The sequence below is a fragment of the Coturnix japonica genome, chromosome 7 (genome assembly GCF_001577835.2).
Source record: "Coturnix japonica isolate 7356 chromosome 7, Coturnix japonica 2.1, whole genome shotgun sequence".
NCBI lineage: Eukaryota > Metazoa > Chordata > Aves > Galliformes > Phasianidae > Coturnix > Coturnix japonica.
In genome coordinates this window covers 13,090,142-13,117,288 of record NC_029522.1, presented here as the reverse complement: position 1 = coordinate 13,117,288, position 27,147 = coordinate 13,090,142, and the positions used below count along the sequence as shown (strand labels likewise).

General features: G+C 35.6%; 1 protein-coding gene across 1 annotated transcript; it reads right to left on the bottom strand.

Annotated features, from left to right (window-relative positions):
* CWC22 (CWC22 spliceosome associated protein homolog) lies at positions 1 to 26,713 on the bottom strand. Its single transcript, XM_015868367.2, has 20 exons — positions 26,621 to 26,713; positions 26,253 to 26,365; positions 24,643 to 24,710; positions 23,716 to 23,832; positions 23,357 to 23,614; positions 22,711 to 22,839; positions 21,520 to 21,688; positions 21,078 to 21,131; positions 20,133 to 20,268; positions 19,834 to 20,040; positions 19,661 to 19,723; positions 19,185 to 19,280; positions 18,621 to 18,702; positions 18,219 to 18,279; positions 8,717 to 8,794; positions 7,412 to 7,564; positions 6,511 to 6,638; positions 5,520 to 5,621; positions 5,205 to 5,401; positions 1 to 1,866 (listed from the first exon to the last, which is right to left on the bottom strand). The coding sequence occupies exons 2-20, from the start codon at positions 26,277 to 26,279 to the stop codon at positions 1,211 to 1,213; spliced, it is 2,781 nt and encodes a 926-aa protein (XP_015723853.1). The 5' UTR covers positions 26,280 to 26,365; positions 26,621 to 26,713; the 3' UTR covers positions 1 to 1,210.
* Positions 26,714 to 27,147: the final 434 nt, after the last annotated feature.

Below are 27,147 nucleotides of genomic sequence, written 5' to 3'. Positions count from 1 at the left end.
TTATAGAACAGCTCAAGTGTATTTTTATAGCCTTCTGCATACAGTGAAATACAACGTACACATGAAATCTGTATATTTTCATGTGCCCAACAATTATGTTCATTTTGCAAAGGGAAAAAAAAAGGTTTTATGGCACTAACAGTTGGGTTATACATAACTGTCATTCCTGCCTTTTCTACTGACCATGGCCACGCTGATCATGCCAAAAGACTTTCTGAATTTGCCTTTGTTAGTGATGACATTAAATCTTAACCACAATTCAGATTTGTAAGTCAAACAATGAATGTTGCACTAGTTCTTCAAATGATTCTACACAGAACAACTTCCATACTATAAACTGCTCAGGTGTTGTTTTTTTAGTAAAACTTTGCTTCCAGTAAATTTGAGCACTTTAAGCCATGCAGTTCAAAGCATATAAAAAGATTTAATATCTTTTGTTTCACTGTTTTTAAAATATACCAGGAAGGACATTCCTTAAACATTTCCCACAGAAATACACCTGAAGTTTACAAATTACTTCAAATCAGATTCACAGTTGAAAACATTTTTTCCTCCAAGATCACAAGCATCACTGGCTTAGGATGTTACAACATTAAAAAACACTGTGAAAAGTAACACAGAACAAGTTGACACAGTTTCAAAATGTGACATTTAAAATAACAAAACTGCTGTTCTGATTTTTAACTCTTGAAAAAAATAAACGAAGGTTTTCCTGAAAAATTTTGGTCCAACTTACTTCCACGTTTATGAAGATGAAAGAATATAACTGTAGAATGCACAGTGCTCATGCTCAATTCCTTTTAAAAAGCCTTCCCATGCATCATCGATACCGTCATCTGAGATTCTTAGATTCATTACGTTAGATTCAGCATCTCTGATCTTCAATTAACCAAAGTTAAAACGCAATGTTTTTGTACTAGAAAGTTACAAATACTTGAAATTAAGTGACAAGAACACCCATTTTGCTGAGATCTTAACTGTTTTATTCACAAAATAAACAACTTCATCTTCCCAGAGGATGAATTCAACAGAAAGACTCAAAGTAACAGTTATAAAAAAGCAGTACTGAAAATTTGAAAAAGTCTGATAAAATTTACAAATGCAAACTACCACTTTGTACAAAATCTTTTTTAAAGAAAGTTTAGTCATATTTTTTAAAATACAGTTTTAACAGCTCAGAAATACACATTTATTTCAAACTGCTTAGGTCTTATTTTCGTCTGTGTGGGGAATTCTCCCTTCGTCTATCCTCATATTTTCTTGATTCTCTGTACTGGTCAGAGTAATGGTTGGACTTCTCTCTGAGTCTCTCTGAGCCATTTCTGTATCGGTGGTCTTCTTCCTCCTCCCTTGGACTTGACTTGTTATAGGATCTCTCTCCAGACTTAGATCTTTCCCTTTTTCTACTCCGATGTCCATTATCTCTGTTCCCATGTCTATAACTTTCATCGTCAGAAAAAGAAGCTCTTCTTTCTGCTTTCTTCAGTTTTGAATTACTGTGTTTATTTTCTAGATCCTTACTTCTCTCGTGGTTCCTATCCCTTCCACTATGGTAATCGTCTCTGCTATTAGACTCATCCCTCTGGTGGTATTTTGATACGTCATCTCTCCTATGCACTTCGTAATCACCTCTGCCATTAGATTCATCCCTGTGATGATATTTTGATGTATCATCCCTCCTACATGCCTCTCTCATATTTCGGTGATTTCTTTCTGACTTGCTCTCACTATCACTTCTGTCCTCTTGCCGTCGCCTTCCCATTTTCTTTTCAAGTGATTTCTTTTTCTTTTCTTGCTTTTTCCGGGAAGCTTTATCAGATTCTCTATTTTTCTTTTGTGTTCTTCTTCTTTTGGCTTTGGAAGCATCTGAAATTACAACGAATTATGGAAATAAGGTTCTATTTTAATCAACTATTTGATTCATTAAGCTACACCAAAGGTTATATAGAAACACATTAGTGGAAAAACACTCCAACTTTCGTTGTTATACATTTGGCTGCAAGTTACAAAAATATGAGCTCTGCTTCTATCCCCCCCCCCATCAACCAAGGATTTTTTGCAATGGGACAAAATTCACCCATTTATCTGGTTGAATTACAGGCCTCATATTTTAATGTGAAAAGAAATTCTCCCTTGAAGTGTGAGTTGATTAACAAGCCCAGAGCTACATTATTAGTCTATGCTTCAGCATTTATCAGCACCTTCACTGTTACTAACACACGAACCTCACGAGAACAACAAGCAAGGTTACACCACATCCACAACAGTAAAAACAAGAAAATATGATGTTGTGGAAGTCTTCCACATTTCACCCTATTTACCATGACCACGCAGTTATCAAGAACATGACACATTGCTCCAGCTCTAACAGAAACCAAACTTCTTCCTCAACTTACAGAACATACAAACAAACCTGCACTTGAAAACAGAGTATTACTAAGCAGTCACATAAATGGAGTAACTCAAACCCAAAGAGTGACGTGTTGAACAAGAATCTGACATAACATGTAGGCTGTGAAGGAAATGCCTTCATATTTTACATGCTATGTACTGACAAAACTCCAACAATCAAGCTTCCCCCCTCATCTACTAATTTGTAACTGTGACACTTGCAAGGCTTTTATCCTTTATCTATCTGGAAGTGATGCCCGAATTCTTAAAGCCTGTATGCATCATCATCTTTTTATTGACTTCCTACAGAAAGACCAGGCAAGGAGTTTAAGCCATACATCAAAACACTCAGAAAATTCCTTTCTGAAAGGTCATCTTTTCACGACCATCCATTACTTTCAAATTGTTTGCTTCACAGATTACTTTCTGGAAAAGCTTATCAGTCAATGAGTTTAAAACAGCAGATGGGGAAAAAACTCTTAACACTATACTAAGAAAGAAAAGCAGGATGAATTAGCTTCAGAAACTTTGTGGTACTGCAGCAATGTAACAATGACTCTGGTTTCTTTCCAGGAAGGATAATGCCAACTTGACAGCAATTTTATATCAGCTTCAGAACCCTAAGAAGAAAGGTCATAGACTACTGACACTAGGAACCACAGGAAATAACATTAACATCTTCAGAGCTTTAAAATGTCCCCAGTTTAAACTGGGTCTACATACTTTTTTCAAGTGAAAAGTGAAATCATCATGAACACTAAAGAACAATGGAAAGTTAACAAGAAGGTTAAGAAGAGATGTTTTGATAAAAGCCCTATAGTCCTTAAAAATACACAAATACATGGATATTTTAGTTATGCCACAGTTACTGAGTGAAGGCAAAGCAAAGGGAGTGCAGCTGCTTCAAACCAGTAAATATTTGCTTTTAATTAGCAGAAAATATTTTCCTGTTTAATAAAACTTAGCTTTTGAAAACAGTGTGTGACTACTTCAGAAACAGTCTCCATTTGAACCAACATCTGTATTTCTGAATGTGATGCAGTACTTATCTCAGAGGATCACTTTACTCTTCCTGTTTGCTCTTTGTTAACAATCTGCAGATTTAACTCAACAGATGTGACAAAGCAGTATAAGCAAACGGTGAATACTAAGTTGCAGTCATTTGCAGTTAACAATGGTTACTACATGACCTATAGTATCACATTAGTTAACTGTTTCTAACCAACTTCTGAAAGTACTGTATCCATAAAATGGATTTAATAGTACATCAAATATCTGAGTTCTACAGCAGCTGGCTAATCTGGCTGAACTAAAGCTTACTGGCACCCTGATAACATGCAATGATGGATCACTTTGGCTACATTTTAGCATAGTAAGCTTTCATTTTTTTTCCCAACTCTAGCAAGTGAAAAGAAGCCTTCCCTCTGTTTGCAGCTTAAAAAAAAAAAAAAAAATTAAAAAAAAAATCAAGCTATAGTCAGTAAAGGACCTTCATTTTATAGCAAGCCTGATTCACGTTTACAAGCATATAATTATCTCAAACTGGTATCCCACACATGACATTTAAGTACACAAAAATCAGAGAAAAAGTAAAACCAGGCTACAAAGAATTAAAACTACAAGTTTAATGACTGTATTCCTTAATGAAGGAAGGTCAAATAGAGAAGGTCAAAAGAGAAGGTCCTAAGATTACAAAAATCATGTGCTCATACTATTAGACTGAAGACTCGGTTGGTTTGTCACTAAGGACTTACCTCTCTGGTTCCTATCAAGCAGCTCAGCAGAGCTGCAGCTGTCTATGCAGGAACCATCTGGCTCTTTGCTGAACTAACGCCTTCTCTGACCCTATTTGACTGCGCCCTCCTCTAGTACTTTGTTGTCATTAATGTGATAGCTTTACGATGAAATGCAAATCAGATTTTGTAGAGGAACATTGTAAGAGAACAGAAACGCATTTCCAAACATGAGCAGTTCACACTGCTTTTATTTTATTAATCTACATTTTCATTTCTAAGGCACATAATAAATCAAATTAATTTTGAATCAGCAAGCTTCTGAACTACAGAAAGTCATGCTGTGTTATCATCTGCTCATGTTATATAGGTGAGACCCTACACAGTAATTCATACTAGCAAGTACTTTACTGATTAAGCAATGCTTATGACACTTCATGTCAAAGAGAAGGATCTACAACAACAGGACAGCATAAGATGCTACATACTGATTGCAGCACAAAACTACAAAATACTAAGTGGTCAGCAAAAACTGATCCATCCTCGAAGATTTCCCTCAAGGCAAGAACCCTCACTATACCAACACACAAACTCTTCCAGAAGAAGAATCAGAAATGAAGAATAAGAAATAGAATAAAACTCATTGCTAGAACTGATCAATGCTGCGTCTGATGCACAAAGGGGTACATATTAACAAAAGAGGACGCTAGTAGTATCAAGATTACTCAACTAAACAGTGGAAAAAAGAACCAGATATTAGACCCCAGAGTTCCCCATTAAACATCCCATAGAGATATTAATACCAGCCCCTCCATTCTCCACTAGACTGTAAAGATAGCTCTGTGCAACACGTAACAACTGTGTAAGAAAGTCTTCTATAAAACAAAGTTCCTCAAATATTTAAATATGTAAGAATGGAACTAAATTCTTCTATTTATAGAAAAAATATATATAGTTATAAACCACAGCAACAATGTTCAGAGCTCCTTTTTTCTAAAAACAAGTAGATGTAGCAATAACAGTAAACAGAAGCATAAAAGTAAATGACAGGTAAATAATTAGTTACAGATGCTGAAATACCTGAGTCACTGCTGTCGCTACTGCTAGATGAGGAGTCACTGCTGCTGGATGACTCTGAGCTACTGCTACTGCTGTCAGAATCAGAATCTGAAGAAGAGTCTGTATCCGAAGATGAAGATGAATCTGATGACTCAACATCTTGTTTCTGAGTCATTATCATCTTTGGTGCATTTTTCAGATGCTCCCGTAATTCATCCCTAAACAACAACAACATCATCAAAAAAACAAAAAACAAAACAAACAACATAAAAAAAACAACTGAGAGGCAGGGGAGGAAAGCAAGTATTAAATCAAGAAACCAAAAGTATTCCTTACGTTAGTCCTCCAAGGCCAATAGAAGTGAAGAAATTGATGGCAAAGCGAGTGTTTCTTGGGTTATCCCGAGGCAGCAATCCCTCAAAGAAAGGCTGCAGTGTTCTATTGAAAACAAACATCTAAATTAGTCAGTATGCCAGTTTAGCACTAATTCTCATTGACATTAATAGACTTAAAAAGGAACTATATCACAAAGCACAGTGAATGTTCTCTTCATGCATTTTTCAACACTTACCTTGTTAACATTTGTGATGTATATTAACAAAATACTTCTGAGAGGCTAATAATGCAAGTGCCATAACCTGACAGTATGAAGAGCTTGAAGCCCTGAATAGATTTGTGAAAACATGATAGCTAATAATAGTAAAGGATATTACTTGATAAACATGAAGAACAAAGATCTAGATAACTATGATGAAATTCCAACAAACAGGGACCTACAATGGTCTAAATTCAAGCTTACATAAGCTAAATAATCTATTAAGTTGTTTAACAGACAACCCTATTAATGGGAAGTAGCTCTAGTGATCAAGATTAATACTGCCAGAACACAATGTGTTAAAAAACCACAAATGCTTAAAATAATGTTACTGACATATACTCAAGGACAAGTAACTAACCCTTGAAAAACTACAATTTTCTCCCAAATTTGCTCAGAACAAGCACCCACCACAATTTCTGCTAGCAAAACAATGAAATTATAAGAACTTATCAAGGGTATGTCTCTTACAAGTTGAACTGTCTTAACTATCTTTTGAAAAAAAAAAAATATAGCTTTCAAATATTCATGCAAGTAGCTGAACTTGTCAATGGTAGCATTCAATTTAATGGGACTCTGAGTTTCTAGTGACTGATGTTATAGGTGAAATTATTCTTGAATATCTCAGCTATAAAACCACAGATGTGATTGAATTTGAAAACAGTTTTTAATCTGTACTCTTTCTGATAAATTAATTCCATTTACTGTTTTTAAAATAAAACTTCTACTTACATGTCCTTTAATCTTGCATTTAGATTCGGAAGTCCCATATATTCACTAAGTTCCTGAAAGAATATTTTGACAAAAATCCTACTGGAGGATGTGGTTGTTTCTTCACTCAGTATTATGCATTCCAAAACCTGAAAATGTTTAGGGAAAAAAACCACACAAATGAAACAAAGTATGTTCAAATTTAACTTTAAAACCTTTGGCCTCCTGAAATAACATGCAAAGGCTGTTTGTTTGTTTATTTTTGTTCACCAGTGCACACTAATTCCTGGTCAAGACCTTTTCTTCCTTGAAAGGTGTTTTTCTCCTCCTGACTCCTGAGAAGTTAAAGATTTGAAATGGATATTCTAAAGAGGTGAGATATTTGGATTAATCTGTGTGTGCCTGAAGAATGTCCATTACATTATATTATCTAACAAGAATAAATGTGTAAAGATAAGTAGAACTGTAATTAATTCTTCATTTTTAGAGTTACATTTTAATAGATCAGAATTCAAAACTACCTTTATCCGTTCAGCACTTAAATCCCAAAATGGCAACATGTTTAAAATTTCATATAAAAAGCTGGAATTTGTCTCCATGAAGTTAATTTTACATTTCTTTACACTTATTTTTGAGAAGCAGATAATTACACCGCTGATTAGCTAAAAAAGTACATTTTAATCAGCCAATTCCAGCTGAGCTCTGTAAAATAACAGCTCAGAGCCAGTAATGAAGAACTGTGGGAGATAGAAACAGGTTAGGATGTTCAACGGTCTATCTCAGAATACATTTAAAATAATTCTGTTTGCTACGAGTGTCAATACTTCCAAAACGTTGAATGAATGCTAAAATTACTTATTTCTGAATTACTATAGATTAATAATTAAGTAAAAGGCCTTTGACAATAGCCAGTTCTACTCACACTCCAGGGAATTGAATCAGTGTACAGCAGATGAGCAAACATCTTGGCAACATTCCTCAATTTGTTTGTTTCCAAACGATGAATGGTATCATATTGTTCCTTGAAAATAGCTTCAAAGGATTCCATATATTCTTTTTTTAACATGCAGAAACGCTGAAACAGTATTTTACAATTTAAACAACCAGATTAAACAAAATATTAAACATGCAAATAACGTATGCATAAATAACTTATGCAATGTAAACACAATGCTGCTAATATTTATTGCAAGACTTTCTGTTAAACTAATACTTAGAGAAAACACCTCCAAACAGATACAATTGATTGCTTTCAGCAGTTTGTCAGAGCATGAAATTCATCTGCATTGCAAAGTAGTAATTAAGAATTCTGACCTACAGCAAATGATTCAGCAATTTATTTTACTTCCATACATCCAGTATTCTTACTGGGTGTAACCTCTCTAATGCAACTTCATTCATGACATCAATGAATGGGTATTTAAGACCAGAGAGGCAGCGGGGAACACAGCTAGAGGCATAACACTTTGGACACGACCACTGCAGTGAACACAGAAATTAGCAGTTATGTTCTACAGCTTTTTAACATGTACATTCAAATGGTTAGTGCTTTATAACACGATGTCAGCAGAAATACTTCCTCCAATACTGAATTTAAAAAAACCTAAAAATTTCCAGTAAGCACTGGGAAGTAAGCACTTCCTATCATCAGAACTGCTTACTCCCTTAAGACAACTATTTGACTTAATGAGTCAGCTCTGTCAGTGTAAGAGTTAGGAAAAGGTCAAGTAAGAACTAAACATGACTAAATTTTCAGCCAGTTTGAGAGAAATGAAAATAACAAAAATCCAAGCTACTAGCTGTTTACTGGAGGACAACAAAACACAGAAAAACAGGACAGCAGTTACTGCTTTGTCTTATAAATAAGATCTACTGAGCAGCTGAAAGAAGAGTCTCAAAAGACAATTCTTAGCACTAAGAAAAGGATTTTTCCACAATACTTCTAACTTCTTTTGGTATCAATGCCTTGGCTTCCAATTTACTTTTCCACTGTAATGGAAAAATGGGAGGTCAAAAAGCAATAAAAGAAGGAGAAAATGAGTTCTCATTCAGCATTCACTGTGCTTGTTACAATCCAAATGTTAATTCAATCAATTAACATAATCATTTTCAGTATAATAAAGACTATTAGTTTTACTTATCTATTAAAATTGGTTTCACACAGTAAATAGAGTAAACCAAAATAAATTATCTACCATCAAGTGTAAAATGTGAAATTAGGTCTCACCCCTGCCAGTAGCCCAAAGAATTTCTCGTATGTTCTTTGCTGAGCGCAGCAGTCAAGTATCATGTTGCAGAGTTCTTTCTGATTTAAGAAAAAACAACATTTTCTCCAGGTAAATTTGCTGTAGCAGTATAAATATCATCACTAAGTATCAAAATATTGAAGAAACGCTTACATGGATGCCAGCTTTGAAACAAGATTATTTATATAACTTCATTGGTAACAAAAGTAGTTTTTCAAATTTCTCGTGTTTCTGAATTTACCTCAGGGTCTATATTTGAACTTCTGGCATTTGTATTTTCTCTTATGCTTAAGATAATGTTTTTAAGTGTTTTTGAACCAACTCACTATGTAATCTAATAACAACAGTCAGAACTACTTTAATAACTGACTTTACCACAGAGCAGAAAACAGCACTAATCCCTGCATCTAGAGAAAACACAGACAAGGAAATCCATATTTAATTACATCACAGGAGACCCCAGAATAGCTGGTACCTTAGCAAATGTTAGTTATCTTTATAACCAAACGCTAGACTTGAAAATTAGACAGATTCACATATATGCCTACCTTTGTAAGTAGGAGCAGATAGCTCATGCATGAAACCTATATACATCTTTACCTAAATCCTAAAATAATTAGTTCAATTTTAAACTGTAACATTTCTCTAAGTAATGGGTATAATTCTACAGGCTTTTTTAGTCACTAAATAAGCATCTAGTAGTTCAAGCTCAAGACACATTTTTAAATCCTACTGCTAAGAAGAATCAAACAAAAAAAGCAGCGTATTTTATTTTTTAAGGAGTGAGAGGAACAAAAAATAAATGCAAAAAAAAGCAAAAATCTAGCAAGAGCTCTGTTACCATTCTAAAATCTTACTTTTAAATAAGCTTTGGGCTATTTCAAGAGCAATAAAAATAGTTCAGAAATACTAACTTTGGCCTTGGCAAACTGATCTACCTAGACTTCCTTTCTAACTAAGGAAGCAAGATGAATTTTTCTTCTAAGTCAACTGCTTTAGTCTCCAATTGGAATTGCCCTCTTGAAGAGCATTTCCCCTTCTTGGCTATGAAGGATCACAGGAAGCAGAGGTAGATTAGCCTCCCAAAGCTTTTACATGCACACATCAGTGACAGCCTGCCTTCCACCCCTCTCCTGTCCAGTGCATGTGAATATAACCATCAACTCTGGCAGTCCCTCAGAAGATACTAGCTGCCAGCTACCCAAAACAACCAGTTTCCTCCCACTCCACAAAAGGCAGCCTTTTTAGAAGTAAAGATACCTGTCCTTTTTTCTGTTTGTTTTCCAATATAATCACCCCATGTTAATTATTCTATCACCCTCCAGCAGCTACAGCTATGGATACACATAAACTTTGTTTTCCTGACTACATAAGCTGAGTGTATATTGGCATGGCTTAGGGCACATACAACCAAAGCAAATATTCTTGTATATGAATTAGAAGCCATTAAATATTGGGCTGCAGTTTCCCCCCAGTAATAGTATATTTTACCATATGACCTACTTCTCAGCATAAATCAAATTATCACATTCTCAAATAGGTTTCAGAGTCATGTATGTTTCACAATTATTTAAAATAAGCTTTAAATAAACTTGCCACTAAGCTTGCAATGTGAAAAGAAACATTTTGCCCATCACACACTGTTCCTTACTCAGAACAAACAGAAAGCCAACCATGTTTAACAAGAAGAAATAATCCCTTCCAAATACCAAGGCAGCAATGTATCAAACAGAAACCTAAGTTTGTCTAAAGGCACTCTTTTCAACACTGTCACACTGGGTTAGCTTGATATATTAAAATGCATATTAACTTTTTATATTATCCTGTTTTACAGTAATGCTTCAGTTAATCAGTTTTTAAACAATAAAAAGGGGCAAAGTGCTGATGCCACTGCTAATAAAGTCAGCAAGATTTGAAAAACAAATTACTTCTTTTCCTCATCTTAAATGCAATTACAACATCGGTATCCCCTGTGGTTTACAGTAATTAAATATTTTAACATTTTAATTAAATATTACAATGATTTCTAGGAGGGTATCTTGAATAACCACATGCATGAAAATAGCTTTGCCCACAGACATTCCTGCCAGTGTTATCAAAACAACTCAAGGTTAGGTCTAGAGTAACTGTCTTTCAGATTAAAAATTAACAAACTTGAAAATGATTTAATTATTTTTTGAGAGATGTGACAAGTTCACATAACAATTCAAGCTTCAATTATAGCTTTGAAAGGTTAGTTAACTCATTTTGTTGCTTCCAATGATAACACTTCTAAAGATGATTAAGGTGAGGAAAGCCGATGAGTTTTACTTCAGCATTTGCTTTTAAGAACGTAACAAATGCTCCCCAGTTTTAAAGTCACTTTGTATATTGTGCTGTTCAAAGCTTTTCATACAAGGCCAAACAAACAAGTATCCAGCTCTGCTCAGAAACTAAGTAGCACTATCTCCTTGTGAAGTAAATAAATACTTCAAAAAATATCTGATGTCCAATACATATTAAGTGAATGATCTTTCGGGAAGATTTTTAACTCAATACTGTATTATGGGAAAATGCCATTTCCCAGAACTGCTGAGATGGAAAATAAGGAGAAAGATTTCTCTGAATAGAATGTATTTCTCTAAGTTTTCACTTAACAATTCCTATTCAAACAAGGTAATGGGTTGGATGGACTTCAGTGCAACCTTGCACAGAAATGATCTATTCTAAACCAGTATTAGTATTTTAAAGAACATACATACCCTCACTCACTCCTCTACATTAAACCATCTTCACGCATAAGGGCTACATTAACTTCAGAAAGAGAAGTTAAAATAACTCAGTTTTCTCACTCCTTTCTGATCCTGTTTTTCACCTTACATTATTTTTTTTTTCCTTTTTCATTCATTCTGCCTTGCTTCTTGCTATGATTTCTTTAAGAGCCGCTACTCCTATTTCAGAGCTGACCCACAGGTGTCCTCCGAGAGGAGGCAACTTGTTTTTATACATGGTTGCAGTGCTTTCATCAATGTTATTCCTCATTCTTTTCTATTTTCTTTCAGCTGTAGTTTATTTTACTACCTTTAAACTGTCCCAACCACTGCTTATTGTAGTGCATGTAACTCATGTATGTCTACTTTTTCCAGCATCTCCCTCTTCCTTCCCTCAGTTCTCAGAATTATTGCATGGAGCCAAGGCTGATGAAGGGATAGAAGGTGCTTCAGTAGCAGGTGGTCTGGCAAACTACATGTAATGCTTTTGGCAGCTCCCATGCTGCCTCCAGGTCTGTCCTCTATTAAGTCAGCTGATGGTTCTTCAGCTTCTGTTATCCCTTTGCCTACCTTTTTATGTTTAGAGAATTGTATGACTAAAGTTGAATAAGCCCGCCAGAAGACCTACAGGATTTTGTGTAGGAAAAACAAACTGGATATAAGGATATAAATGTATTTAATTGTGCTGCTCTAAGTTCACTTCCTGCCACAAATCTGCAGCACACATGGAAGTCTCAGTAAAACAATACATTGAAGCCAAACAGCATATGCTTCCTTTCAGCCTGAAAGGTACGTGTGTAAAAATTAAGTCATGCCACTGAGGTGACATGAGCAATTCCATCTTCATAGCCTAAATGCATATACAGAGGTTTGCAAGACCAAAGCCTAGCCAGAACTCTAGCTAACAACAGGTACTGGTAATACAAAAATGTGACCTCCTTTTCTCTTCTGTATCTTTAATTTATAGATGGCAATGTATACCAAAATAAATGCAGAAAGGGCAACACGCTTCTCAGCTACATGATGAGATCAGCTATTTCTCCATCATCAATATTTTTATTAATGTTAAAGATAGTCAGTTAAAGGAAACTATTTCATATTTATTGGGATCATTTTAGTAAAAACATCACTTACCAAAGTTAAGAAATGCATGCATCCCAGTTCCAAAAATAAATAAATAAATAAATTTAAGCCTAGTCTTCAAAGACTTGGGGAAAAAAATAACAATAAAAAAAGCAATGCTAGCATTTTCTCATTGGAAAGATAAATAAGACAAACGATGGCACCTTCTAATAGATTTCATGTATTTTATAAAGGACATTTTTAAATCTAAGTTAGGTTTCTGGGACTTCATTCCATATATACATGGTTTAGAAGTTTTCCCTTAATCTGTTACTATTTATTTCCAAGAGATGCTTTGAACAATCCAGCTACACAATTAGTTATTTTCTCCTGCAAATGTGTACACTTTCACTTGAAAAACCATCACAAAATCAAATTTGTAGTGGAAGTCTGGAACCACCCCAAACAAACACAAGGTTACTGGTAATACTGATCGTTCTTTCCCTCCTTATTACCTTTTCAAGTCACCTAGGGAACAGACCTGAAGCTAAGAAACTACACACCATGGAATAGTCTAGACATCAATTCACAAGGTACATAACCTAACCTATCCATCCTACGTACTGAAAAAACACGCTATAAATCAAAGGACCATTAGATGTACTCCTAGGATCGTACAAATTGTAAAGGTACAGCCAAAGAGTTTAAAAAAACAAAAAACCAAAACCATCACTATGCCGTATATTAGTTATGGTCTCTCAGAGGAAACTGCAAGCAAGCCCAGTCCTATTGCAACACAAGTCTTAACTAAATTAAAGGCTCACAAAATAAATAAATAAATAAAATTATAGTCCTGCAATAAAAGACAGGGAAAGGAAAGACTTGAGGATGACCATGTATTATAGATATTAGCAAGGCAGTGAATTAACCATGGTGCAACTACCAAACCTACCAAATTGGGAGGCCCCATATTTGACAAAAGTAAACCAGTGAATCTCTGAGATCACTGACTAGACCAGAATCGAGTTATCAGGTTTAGATCATCCCTCTCCATACCAGCTTCCGGGACTATGCTTTCACTGAATGTCAAGTCAAAATAAGTACTCTTGTTATCTTCAAAACTAAATTAAGAAATAGCATAAGTGAGACAATCTCAACCCCCCCACCCCAAAGTAGGACTGTTTTCAGGAAGTGTGACTCCATCCTGTAAAAATGAAAATGTGTCAAATGCATGCATAATTCTTTCAAGGCTGTGCTTAAAAAAACTTCTCATTTCAAATAAAAAAGAAAGACATTCTGTGATCCATTACTTTTGTTTTGTATAGTCATACTGAAGGTAAGCTCTTTTTATAGAAGAGGCCCTAATTTGGTTTAGCAAAGTTCCAAGTGTTGCTGTATACAAATTCAGTTTACATCATAATCAATAGGAAGAACAAACCAAAGCCAATCTGTTTTATCCAAATTCTTGAAGAGCAAGAACAATATGTGTATTTTTTTCCCCTTGAGAAAGACTGAAGAATAAGGTAAGAATCCTTTATGCGGTCAGCTTGAATGACACCTCAGTCCTTTATAACTAAGTATTCTGTAACTGGTAAAAAATAAATAAATAAAAAAATCCAAACACAAAATGCATTCCAAAGACACATTTCACTAAAGGAGGAGCAATTCTCCAGGTAAGTACTTGCTACTCCTGTCTAGATCCAAACTACCATGAAGATTCTCAAATAATTTTCTTTCAGCTAAAAGCATCAAGAACTGAAATACACGCTCTTTCAAGAGCAGCAATAACAAAACCTGCTAAGGGAAAGACAAGTGAAAAGCCCATTTCTGACATTTTTCTTTGGGCTTGTTTTTTTGTTTTTTTTTTTTCCCTGTAACAATTTTGAAGCCAGAAGAACTGGTAATACCACATTCCTCTACGACAGTTTTAACTTAAATTTTCTTCTTTGGCAATGTATTGGATTCACACTGTTTTAATACAGATAATAACAGCACTTTAAGAACAGAAGTAGTTCTCTCTGCCAAGATCAAACATATGCCCAAAGCAGAAACTGAAAAGCTTGTTTAGAACAGCTTGTCACAGGCTATAGTACAGACTACAACAAAGCTCTTCAATTTTTGATCTGCATGCTTCAGCTGGGTCTAAAAAAAAATAATAAAAAAATAATATAAACAAACAAACAAAAACACACTCAGAGAAAAGGTTTTTAAATTTGTTTGTTTTTTTAAGAATGGGGTTTATTACTTTTCTTTTTGTGGTGGATTTGACTCACCCTGGTATGTTTGATCTGTTCCTTTGCATTAGGCTGTAGTATTTAAGCATTCAGAATATCAAATTCAGAATTTTATGTTCATTTATTATTTTTAAAAAAAAAAAAAAAGCAAACAAATGACAAATGAAGAATTGCAATTGATATCCTTAAGTTGAAAGCTGGGGCAGAAAACTGCTTGTAAGCTTGCAACAGAAAATTGTGCAAAGTTATTTTTAGATAGAGAATACAGAGGTAAAGAAACTTCTCAGCCAAGAAAAGAAGACATGAAATGAAAGGATGAGGTGTAGATGAGTATTCTAAGAAGAGGGACTATGTAGCTGGAAACTAAAAATTAACTATCCAAATTAGACAGAAGTATAAGATGTTTGTGCTTAATAGCATTCTTCATTTCTGAAAAAGCACTTCAGTTCATAGCAGAATGAAAAATGTCTCAATTTCAAGCCACGGCACAACAGCTTACTGAAGAATAAATAAATAAAGATTGCCAGCATTCCCATCAACATTGAGCAGAACCTATACTGTAATGCCAAAAAGCATTATTAATTTGTACTGCTCCATACGTGATCTATTTGAACCTTAAACCTCTTCTGCAGATCTGAGATGAGCACAGCAGACCCACGACAGGCATTACCCATACCTATACTTCTGTTGCAAAGTGCTTGATGTGACAATCTGTGATTCAACCACTGACAGAAAGTGTTGAATTCAAGTCAGCCCTGCTCTATCACACTTGAAATCTCTGCACATAAAGATTTGAGACAGCTGTCTGCAAGAAAGTAATTAAGACTTTATTAGACGCGAAACTGTCATTCACGACTTCAGGTTCCAAATACTCTTAGTAGTTTTTAGGTAGCATTTCACAATTCATTTACTTAAAGCTGTGGAATACAGTCTTACTGACAAAATTAATGAAAGCTGGTTTTTATTTGGTGAAGTCTTCTGAAAGGAAGAAATTCACATTTAACATAATTAGAAAACAAATTTTATAATGACAAATTAAAATTTCCCAATTCTTTAAAGAATAGAACCCACACTGAATGACACTGGAATTAACTCTACTATGTCTGCCTCGTGATAACTGCCACTTACAGCAGGGCAGGCACAGAGAATGAGCTCAACAGAGTCTTCATTAAATTAGAACTGAGGCCAGCATAAAGGTTTTATGGAAAAACAACCTACAAGCCATGGCATCATCACTTCTCCTACATGCAAACTAAGCTGCAGTTTCCTTACAGGAACAAACAGGAGTTTATCAAACATTTCAGAAATGTATCAAGAATGGTTAAAGATTGGAATCAAAAGGAGTGAAAAAATGTTGGGCAAGATCCAGCATCTTCCTGAAAAACTGGTTTGTGGAACTTTCATTTAAAGGAAAACAAACAGAAACAAAAAGGGGTGGTGGGACAGGGAGCTTAATGGCTAAACAAATACATCCTGTGACTTGTTTCAGTTATGGAAGTAGTGAGACTGATGTCAGTGAAGGCTTGATTTAAGAAGATATGGGATATAAGATAATCTTCGTTGTTTAGAAATAGAGTCAAATTAGACAGAACCCTAGTTATATGGATCACATAACATTTATTTTTTTTTTTAAATAGGATGCTATGCTAACTGCAGCCAACCATCTACACACCACAAATTTTAATACTCAAATACAAAACCTTGTATTAATCTGTCTTAAAGAAGCCTTTTTCAGTGCATGTTAAAAGTTGATATTAAAACCTGTCACGATCACAGAAATTTGAACACTTAAACAATGACAGGAGAAAATATACTGAAATGAAACATGAGGAAAATGAAGTAGTGCTGTCCAGAGATGTAACCAGACAGCTGACAGGATAACATGTTTTGTATCTCCCCATCGTTTTTCTTTAAAAATACATCAAATTCATTCCAGAGATTACAGTCTTGCTGGTGAAAAGCTGCCATATTCTAGTCAACACCGTATCCTGATTGATTACTAGTAGTTCCATATACAGACTGTCAGAAAATTTAATTTATCCATCATTTCTTAAGTCTCAAAACTCGATCTGGAAGTTCCTTTGAGAGCTCTCCTGCAAAACTAAGAATGACTAACAACTTCTGCTTTTGCAGCGCAGAAGAAAAACACACATTTACCCATTTCTTTTGTGTACAACAACGTTCTTCCATTTCTAAAATTGTGACTGAGAGTAGAAATTCCTCAAAGCTCACAATTTTCTCTATTTCTATAAAATACTTCACAGGACTATGTAATAAAAAAAGATTAACACTTGGTAAAAGCACCACATAAAGTGTATGAGAAGTTAGACATTACATTCATCTGTGTTTATTTGCTTATTTTCATTTTTAAGTAAGGCAACCCACAAAAAGAAAAAGAAAATAACCTAACACCCAATTCTAAGTCAAATCTTACAAAAGACCTAGTTTTCCAGAATGAAGTGGTGGAAAAGTCTACTGCTTTCCGCACTTCAGATTCTGACTAAAGTGGGTTTTTCTTTTAAATATATGTTTTTTCCTTGCAGTTCTTGACCACAGAACAGACGACAGCTGAGAGCTGGGATTAAACACCAGAAGCTGAGAACCAGTGAGCAGACCAATTACTAAAGCAATGGTGCTCAAGTTATATCTGCACAGTATAACATAGTTTGTGCATTCCTGACTGTTATCTATGCGTTATAACTGAATTGTTTTTCTGCAACACAGCATTTTTTTCCCACTACTCAGAATTCTTCAGGTTATAGCTTCACTGGAAACCAGAACCCAATGCATGCATTTAGTGTTGAACCTTTAATTTTGTGCATGAAATGAATCAAATAAGACAAAAATATAGCAGTCACCTGAACTCTGAAATTACTTTCATGTGAATTGTTTACTGGCTAAAGAACAATTTTCCTTACTTGAGAACACACCTGCCTGCTGATCTCCAAGACTAACTGGCATCCATACAAAAATTGCTTTAAAACAATACACAGTATTACTAGGGAAAATAAACAAAAGCAACTATCAAAAACTGGAAGTAACGACGTGATTCATTCTTTTAATACCATCTTGTATTTCAATACCTGCCTGAAAATACCTCGATTCTCTTTCAGAGTCAGAGTTCTGAAAATGTCTTCCAAGTTACATTATTTTTGTTACCGGATAACCATTCCAACAGTCCAACCAATATATCTTTCCAGGCTTTAAACAAACATTTTAAACTGCTTGTCAGCAAGGAGCAATTACACAAGAGAAATGTGTTAAGAAATATGTCGTCCTACATGCTCTAAAGGTTTAAAGACATCTTAAGTAAAAACAGTTGTAAGGAGATGCTGTCATTCATCTACTTGCTACACAAATTAGGTCCCAGGACAAGTAAGTATTCTAAACTCTACGCAGCTATTTCATTTAATAGCAACAAAGAAAAATAAACTTACTGTTTGACTTTCAGGAAAATCCATCTTCAGCAGTTTGTGAGCACATTCTTCAAAGTCTAAGCTGAAATAAGTTGAAAAAAAGCAAACAAGTTTTCTTCTTATCCGTGCAATATACAGCTATACTAAAACACCTGAAATCCACTGACTTTCGTTCAGTCAAAAGGTTTGATTGGAGCAGTATTCACAGTCTTAGCAATCTAACTTGAAAAGTATTGTAGAACAACAATTTTTGCTTGGAATGATGATTTAAGAACCCACTGTCAAAATCATAGTCAACTTTCTAGCCTTTAAATCAAGTTCAGTATTTTTTTTTAATGATATGCTAAAGCAGGATTTAAAAAATAAGAGAAATTCAGTCACACCAAAAGAAATACAGCTGTGTATGAATTATACAATATTTACCTTGACTGAATAGCAAGATAAATTGTACGACGGAAGGAAACCAGGTTAATTTCTGTCTTGTCATGGACAGTAACTTTCTGGCCTGTGAAAGAAACACAGTTTGGAAATAACAAAGCATTACAATGTATTTTATACATCTACATATCTTGTAGAAAATATTTGTTTTTATTATGTCTGTACCACATTTGTGTAAAAATACCTTTTGTGGAAATATTTAAGACTTGGGCAGTAATGTGTTTGTATATTTATTTCTATCAAAGTAAAAAATTCAAAAACAGTGTTCACTTTATCTGTGACTAACAGGTAAATATTTAGAGATACAATAGAGTTACAGAAAGCCTCCTTTTATTATGTGCTACTATTAAACATTTATATTTCTGACTAACTGCAGATTAAAGCCTCCCTTAACACTGCAGTGTTCTTAGTTATATAAAACTTGAAACAGAAGTCAAGGTTTTCTTCACAGTTTAACCTACAAAAAAAACCCCATGCACAAAGAAATCCCAACAACCAAAAGACAAACAAAACTCCAAAACAAACAAAATTTGCCAGTCGTACACTTACCATCCTCATCCTCCTCTTCATCTTCCTCTTCATCTTCGTCACTACTTCCAGCCTCTTGATCTGCTTCAGACTCACTGTCACCTTCATCAAGAATTTCTGAAAGAGCAGCATGCCACATTAAAGGTGCACAGAACATAGTAGTTTCATTACCGAAAAAACAATTGATCTAACATCTAAGAGCAAAAGGATATCTCTGCTGGAAAAGGTACATCACAACCAACTTAAAACACAGCTGTAGGGACAATACTGAGGAAAGGGACAGGAATATGTTGGAAAGGAGTACGACAAACTCAAAGGCAGTTATCTGGGACACACATGCCACCCGCTGTTAAACAGTTAAACTGGTAACGATAGTTGGATAACTGAACAGCATACAAAAAACACAAAGTACATGAACACATATTTTACACATACCATGCATATATAATGTGTAGTAGACTATATATAACGTATAAAACACAAGTACACACACCTACCTTTCTTGAGCGCTTTGTATTTCTCCTCATTTTCCATAAAGTTGGGATCCATCTTGAAAACATCTTTAAAATAAAAAAGAATCCTTAAAATACAAAATGAAAATAAGACTGCACACCAAATCTTCAGTTTGTTTTTGTGAAAAACACAATCATGTAAAATATTTCTAACTTACTGAGAACATCCTCTGGGTTGTATTCATCTTCTAAAGGTAACATGTGAGTAAACTGATCTTCCTCTTCCACTAGATCTAAACCCTCTGGAATGATTGGATGATCCTTGAAGCCATCCTTCCGTACGGCAAACATAACTTCTATCATGTACTGAACACGCATGTCAATTTTAGATTCATGGAGAATGTGACGAAGACGGTCAAAGATTGCTTTGGAAAAAGTGGAATATTTAATATGTAAAAGGACTTAACATTAAGTTAATCACAAACAAGAAAAGGCTAACGTGTTGGCTCATACATACCATTAATACCTCTAGGAGAAACTTCTGTTAACTTGAGCCCACTCTCCTTAAGGAACCCAATTGCTACTTCAATACTGTCATCAGTAGGCCTTTCAAGAAGCAAGGTGAGCATTTCCAAACACAGAACCTCGTGAGCCTTTAGAAAGAATATCAGTAAAGAACTAGAATTTACAACATTTCTTTGAGGATGTCACAATAGTTGTTTAATCAGACAATGAAGGCAATACACAGGAAAAAAACTAATTAAGAGGTAGTCAACATTTTACTCATAATTTAGCTATTTATATTTACACCATCTTCACAGTCAACATGACTATACTTCTGAAGTGTGGCTACATTCTAATAAACATCTTAGTGAAAAAACAAACAGAATTCATTTATACAGATCAAATAAAATAATTCTTAGCTAACCAAAACTAGTTTTAGCAGTGCACAATCTTTCAAAATAACTTCAAGAAGTAATGTTTCAAACTGAGTTATTTTATACATCTGGGATAGAAATCCTGGTAATTCTAACACAGAAGATGGTGGATTAGGGAAAGATACAGATTTGATTCAAATGCAACTGAGTCTGATCCTGCCTACAGACTTAATGATCTTTGTACGAGATTACAGTGCTGCAAGAAAACTCCACTTAGCACCTGTGGGAATTCACTTGCTTGCTAACAGAAGCTATCAGAATACTATCCCAAACATATACAGTTTTGGGAAGCTCTGAGTTGTTAAATACACTGGCAAGAGATGATAACTTCACAGCTACATTACCAGACAAAATCTCTTATAAAAACTCCCAACAACTTACAGCAAGCACTAACAGGAAATATTAACTCAGCTTTCCCATAACTTACAGAAAAGGGGAAGTTTATATAGAGCTACCCCTATCTTGAAGCTAAAATAAGTAGAAATCCATATAAAGTATGAGCAAGTGAAAAGAAAGTAACATACCACATTCTGATTCATCAAATGTGCAACAAACTTCGAAGATGTTAGACAGAGTTGCTGCAAAAGAAATAAATAACGGGAAACTGTAACATCTTACACGGAAGAAAAACCCGTAACTGAGACATTCTATACTACAGCCAAATTGAGTCATGAAAATAACTATTTTGGTGTATTAGTAATTATGCTACCATTAGGACTGCATACTTTCAAGTAAAATATAAAAAGAACATCACATTTCCAAGCTGAAATCAGTAGCCAAGCTTTCACGATGTGCAAATACTACTTTATTTAATGTACTAATGTTAGGTGAAGCAGAATGATACAACACAAACCAGAGGTCTTGGCAGTGTTACTTTGAAATACCTAACCTGGATACACTCAGTACAAGATTAAAACAGAAGAATTACAAGTTTTAGCATGTTGTTTCTTCACACTTCTTACATACCTTATCATTTCTGCGATATCCTTTGCGAAAATTTAGTATCAACCTCTTGAGAATCAATTCACCAATATTTGGAAACTTTGAATTAATAATTGCCACAAGAGCCGCATACACATGGGTAAAAATTGGAGAGGCACCCTGAGCTTGCAGAATGGATCTAGACAGCAATCCCCTGCAAATATACATAAGTTTAAGAATACAGTTTTTCGTATAATAACTTAACGTTGTCATCCATTATGTATCACAAAATAAGATTGCATAGTTTGAATAGTTATAAAGATGCTATACAGTCATTTTCAAATAGTTATTCACTGAACAACAAATGGAGTTTTACAGAATGAGCTGCCTAAATGTGCCCAAGTTTAGAAATCCTTAAACTGATACCTTCTCTTTCATCAGATATTATCTCTATTAAAACTGTATTTTGAAGCAATAAGCATTTATTTTGTATCCTGCAATTACCCCATATTTTTAAAAATTCAGAGCTTTGAAGTTTGTATGACTGTTGTTTTTTTTCTGCACACGGTTGAAAAAAATCTTATCTGTGAGAGAAAAAACAACTGTCCTGCAGTTCTTTATAAACAACAAAGAACTACAATCCAGTAGAATGAACTACCCAAAGAAGCAAAACTAAATTCTAAGAAATAGAAATTTTATTCTCATAAAAGCTCCCTAAAAATAAAAACATACCTAGGTATGATAAAAGCATAATAAGTAAAGCAATGTTTTTTTCAGTGCTTCATTCAGAATAACATTCACCCTAACTATGGTTTGGAACACAACTTATTTTTAAAAGACCACTTTTCGGAGTCTAAATGAAGAGAAGCAAAGGGCTCATGAGATAATAACAGTTACACTGAGAGAGTTGAAAAGTCCGGGAACACAGAAAGAAATAGACAGGCACACTTAAATTTCAAGTCATTCAAGTAAAATCAGTAGATATAGATAAAATAAAAAGAAAACATACTATCTGCTCAACTGACTTATTCTTTCAAGCATGTACTCCCTCCTCTACCACTCTGCTCCCAGCCCCTTTCCTCAAGCAGGGAGCCCCTATGCATAGGAAAATATAGCTAGCCTAAGATAAACTTCAAGGTCAGATTAGTAACCATATACTAAACATGCAGTGATGCAGGAATGAACAATATACATATTAACATAAAAAAAAGTTAGCTCAAATATTTTAACATTTACCTTCCTCGAACAATATTCTCCTGAAGCAGCTCATGAATAATGTTTTCTATATTAGAAACGTTTACTTTATTGACAAGACCATTGATGGACTTCTTCAAGGCTTCCCAACTCATCCTCTGATACGCCAAGCTATTACAAAGGCATCACAAATTAGTAAAGAATAAATTTGTGGCAGCAAAGTTATAAATACAAAAATGTGAAGATACGATATACTAAATAAAATAACTAAGAAAATATTCACTGTATAAACATGAAGACTAGCTCACAATTATACATCAAATGACTACAAACCCACCAAACCAACATGACATGCCAAAATGTAGTTCCCCATATGTGTTATAACCCACAACTTTTGTTTCTCCAGGGCATTAGGAAAAGAAATCCCATTTATCCTCTGTATCCTGCTCTTCTATTAAGAGCTGAAGTGGACAGGATCATAATCTGATTTGTTATTTTTGTTGTTGTCTGTTTGGCTAGCATTTTGCTTTACTCAGACAGGTAGAGAAGGAAGAAGACAAGAAAAATGGCTCATTTTTTTTTCCTGATTAAAAGATACCTCAAAAAGTGTCCCATTTATAACAACACTCCTTAAAACCCTTTATAGTTTTGTTTTTTAGGATGAATTCTAATGCTACCTTCAACTCACCTATTTTTATCAGTTATTTGTTCTTGCATCATCCTGAGCTTGGCGGGTGGAATATATGCACCACCTGTGCGAGTAAGGATTGGATCCACTTCTTCTTTCTTCTTCTTCGAAGTGGCCTCTTCATGAGTATTTGAGCCCTGAACTGTTGACCTCTCTGGACTCCTATGATCAGGGGAAGAGTGTCTTCTCTTCCTCCTTCGATCATAATCTCTTTCCTCCCACTTTTCATAGTATCTGTCTCTCCCTCTTTCCATCCTTCTATAAAGTTAAAAAACAAACAAAAAAAAAAAGATGTTTTCATCTTTTGTTTTTAAAATGAGTACCTTCAAATGAATTGAAAAACAGGTGTCTGTATTCACCTTCCTTCTGAAGATCTGTCATCATAGTACTCCCTTCTTGAATATTCTTGGTCATATCTGCTGTCATCAGAGTATCTTCTTCTTCTGGGAGATGGAGATCTGTCACGCTCTACATCTCTATTCACAAACCAAGGCACAAAATTCACAGTGAAGGGATTAGAAAAGCTATGCTATTAATAACTACTTGCAATGCAATCTGTTACATACACACCAACAACTCTACTTGTGCACTCTGCTCTTAATATGTGCATCACTCGAACGCAAAAAGTTCCCTTTTTAAATAACACATTGCCAGCCAGCAAAAATAAATAAATAAATAAAAAATCAATTGAAGCACCTTAAAAGGAAGCACCACCTAGAATGTAGGAGTAAACACTAAATGTCAGTAACATCAAATACCAAAGGCAAATGCCACACTTTGCATTTCTTGAAACACATACATTTATTTCAACTACTTTTGCTGGTGGTGCATGAAACAGAAAAGATGCCATTAAAAAAGACTGCCTTTGGACAAGATGTTTTATTCCAATTAAAATACAAAATATAGGTAAACTGCTAATGCTTCATCTCCTGCATCAGTAGACTGTGCTTCAAACAATACTTGTACACCTCTTGCTGGCCTCCGTAATCTTGCTACAAACATCAGTTCTGTTCCACAAAAGACAGTGGTATCTAATTTCCATTTTCAAGATCCTTGAGATTTTAACTGAGAATTGTTAAGTATTGAGTCTTAATGACAAATCTCTTTGACTACTGCTTTGTATACATGTAAGCATTTTATTAAACCTGCAATTATTTCTCATGGCTGTTATGGTAGTTACAAAACGATACTATATTCAGTTTTAATCTGTGTTATTTGTTTTCATTTTTCTCTCCCTAGGAGGTAGGTATATACAATTACAGGGTATATAAATCAATCATTTCTACCTGTCCTCTGGAGTCAAACTTCTGTGCCGTGGACTGTACTTTTCTTTCCTTTCATGACTGGACCCATGCTTTAATAAAAGAGAAAAAAAAAATTCAACTTCAAAGTTATAAAAGAATTAGCATGAATGTCATATGTTGACATCAAGGCATATGATGGCTTTAGCCCACTACATATTTATATGAAGAAATGGTAATCAAATAAAGCTAATAGCAGTCAGGCTCGTCACAAGGAGAGAACACATGCTTAAGCAGCTGCTACAGGATACTCTAAATGCTAAGTTCTTTCATGATTTCAAGAGGCTGAACACATGACAAATCATACGTATTACTAAAGGAAATCACAAACTGGATGAGACTGAGTATTTTCATGGTTTACCCTACTTCTAAATACTTCACATGGCATTTGCTATGGATACTACCAGAGAAAGGCTAGATCCGACCTTCAGTCTGTCTTCCTCTACTGTTTTCTTCATCCATACACCCCTTTACACTTTGTTGCATCACGTACAACACTGTTAACAGACTTCTACCTGTCCTTGCTTGGCAAAGGGCAAGCATATCTTCCCTCTTCTGAAGAATTTTTCAGTTCACAACTTCTTCATTATTTCTAACCATCACTGAATCATTCATAGCCTCATAAATTTTACATAGATAAATTTAATATACTTAATAACAACGTGGGAAAAGTTGGCTCTTTTGGTGACAGTCAGTTCTTATGAGCTCTACAGCACCTGTCCTGGCCCAAGGAGACTAAAAGAGACAAGGGTTCCCAGGAGTAAAACAATGTTACCGATGCATCTGTCACTAGGAGTTCTCAGGTCTCCTGGCAAAAGCAACTACATTTGTTGAATAACTTGTTTCCCTCAGCAATTCCCGACTAGACTTCTTGCCACAGGGTGCAGTATCCTTCCCAGCTCATTTCCAAAGCACCCAAACAACAATCCTGGTAAAATGGCTTATTTTGACAGGTGAGGGAGCAGTACTACAATCACCTGGTCAGGAAGACATGAGAACATACCTATCTATCTTTTGAGCATTCTTATCAAAAAACACTTTGGTCAGAAATGGTGGAATGTAACTGGGAGCAATGAAGCCCAGGCAGGGTTAAATGCAAGAACCCCAAGAAAAGAAGTAACAAAGATTTCACTTAAGTTCACTGAAATCCTAGTGAAAACAAACGTGGTATTTCTACACCCCATTTTTCCTCATTGCTTGCAGAGAAACCAGCCCTCCCATCCACTCAGAAATGTACTCAGCCTTTACAGGTAAAGTTCAATTTCCACACTGAGAAACACAGCCAACACAGTAACTTCTACTTGCCTTTTCTTCTATAACATCAGCACCCCTTTTTTCTGATCCCCCATGTTTATGTCCATCATTCAGCCAATTTTGTTTTACTATCACATACCAATGACATTCAGAACTTCCACTGTGAGGACAGCACGCACCAGCTGCTGTAACTCACCGACTTTAACTGTAACACCTCAATTGTCAGTGACCACACTCACGACCGTTTGCCTTCCAATTTGTTCTATTTAATACAGCATCAACTGAAACCCGGCCATCATCAAGAAGAGAATAATATACAACGTAGGCTTCAGGGCACTTACGTTTATTTGTGTCACCCTGCTCTTCATCTCGACTTCTGCTTTTTTATACAAAACTCACAACGCGCAGCAACGGGAAAATCCAAAGCGGAGTCAGTTCACCCGGAACGTTTCATCTACGACACACAGACGACAGCGAGGATTTTATAACGCACAATATCAACGTTACGCTGCCGTGACACAGGCCCAGCCGCGCGGCGCCCGCTCCTTCTGCCCGTACCCCCTGAGCCGCGACCCGGGACACAGGGGCTCAGTTCGGACAGGGGCTCAGTCTCCTCGTGGGGGAGGGAAAGGGCAGAAAACAAAGGGACAATCCCCGTTCACCTCACTTGGGCCTCGCCAAGCGGCCGCAACCCCCACCCCGCACCTACCGTCCAGCACCGCGTACCGCCGCCAACGCCGTCACTTCCTGCGGAAGCGTTACGTCACAAACGCGACGCGCTGAGGCAACGCCCAGCGTGAGGTGCCGGGCTGCGGTGCACCATGGGAAATGTAGTGCGGCGGTGGCGGTGTGCGGCCGCCATGTTGTGGGGAGGGAGGTTGGGGGGGGGTGAGGGCTGCAGCGCCCTTCGGTCCGCTATTTTGTTTAAAAATGGTGGTAGGGAGCGATCGGGAAAAAAGAACAGAGCAAGCAAACAGACATAAACACCTTCAATAGGAAATGAGTTGATGGTGTCATCCGAAATTTGGGAATAAAAGCATTAACTCGAGTGTTAACGAGGTGGCATTCTGTATTTACGACCTCAGATGTGTAAGGGGATATATCCACACTCACAAAAGACCTTCAGCTTATGTATGTTACTTGTGTTATAAATGCAAAAGGTTCCCTGATCACTGCATTAATATTCAGTATATATATATATAGTATATATAGGGTCCAGCCTTGCACGTTTTGAGT

What these genes read in the sequence shown, in the direction of transcription:
- CWC22 (XM_015868367.2), bottom strand. Translation starts at nt 26,279, where the DNA reads ATGAAGAGCAGGGTGACACAAATAAAC. An exon ending in CAACCCAGAGGATGTTCTCA is followed by an intron (nt 19,724 to 19,833) that starts GTAAGTTAGAAA and finishes TTTATTTTAAAG; the next exon opens with ATGTTTTCAAGATGGATCCC. An exon ending in TGAAGAGGAGGATGAGGATG is followed by an intron (nt 18,703 to 19,184) that starts GTAAGTGTACGA and finishes TTTCTTTCACAG; the next exon opens with GCCAGAAAGTTACTGTCCAT.